Source organism: Dipodomys ordii, unplaced genomic scaffold (assembly GCF_000151885.1).
Source record: "Dipodomys ordii isolate 6190 unplaced genomic scaffold, Dord_2.0 Scaffold14, whole genome shotgun sequence".
In the NCBI taxonomy this organism is placed as follows: domain Eukaryota; kingdom Metazoa; phylum Chordata; class Mammalia; order Rodentia; family Heteromyidae; genus Dipodomys; species Dipodomys ordii.
In genome coordinates, this window is record NW_012267230.1 from 16,496,591 (window position 1) to 16,497,086 (window position 496).

A 496-nucleotide genomic window follows, 5' to 3' on the forward strand; every position below is an offset into this window, starting at 1 on the left:
TAACGGTACTTGGAGGTCAGCACGTTGCTCACCGCGGCCAGGAACTTGTCCAGGGAGGCGTGGACCGCGGGGGTGAACTCGCCCGGGTGGTGGTTGGCCAGGGTCACGAGCAGGCAGTGGCTCAGGAGCTGCGGGAGGAGACGGGCGGGTGAGGGGCGGCGTGGTGCGGGGTCCCCCCCCCCCTGGATAGATCCGTCTCCCCTCCTCTCCACCATTCTCTGCCTCCCCCCCCCCCCCCCCCCCCCCCCCCGCTCCCGGGGCCCCGCGGACCTTGAAGTTGACCGGGTCCACGCGCAGCTTGTGCGCGTGCAGGTCGCTGAGCGCGGACAGCGCGCCGGGCAGGTCGTCCAGGTGGCCCACGGCGGTGGTCAGCGCCTCGGCCACTTTCTTCCCGTGGCCCTGGACCTGTGCGGAGCCGTGGCTCAGATCGAAGTGGGGGAAGTAGGTCTTGGTGGTGGGGAAGCCCAGGAACATCCTGCGGGAGAAGAGGGCCGGC

The 496-nt window shown here is 71.2% G+C and overlaps 1 protein-coding gene across 1 annotated transcript in view; it reads right to left on the reverse strand.

The window, feature by feature from the left end:
- The window catches only part of LOC105982184 (hemoglobin subunit alpha-like), a 3,074-nt gene extending 2,584 nt beyond the window's left edge, over nt 1–490 (reverse strand). Inside the window, exons 1-2 of the mRNA XM_013011702.1 lie at nt 271–490; nt 103–128 (exon numbers count right to left, since the gene is read on the reverse strand). Of these exons, the coding sequence (XP_012867156.1) occupies nt 103–128; nt 271–474 (230 nt within the window). The 5' untranslated portion in view covers nt 475–490. The remainder of the gene's footprint in view (nt 1–102; nt 129–270) is intronic.
- Between the last annotated feature and the right edge of the window lie 6 nt (nt 491–496).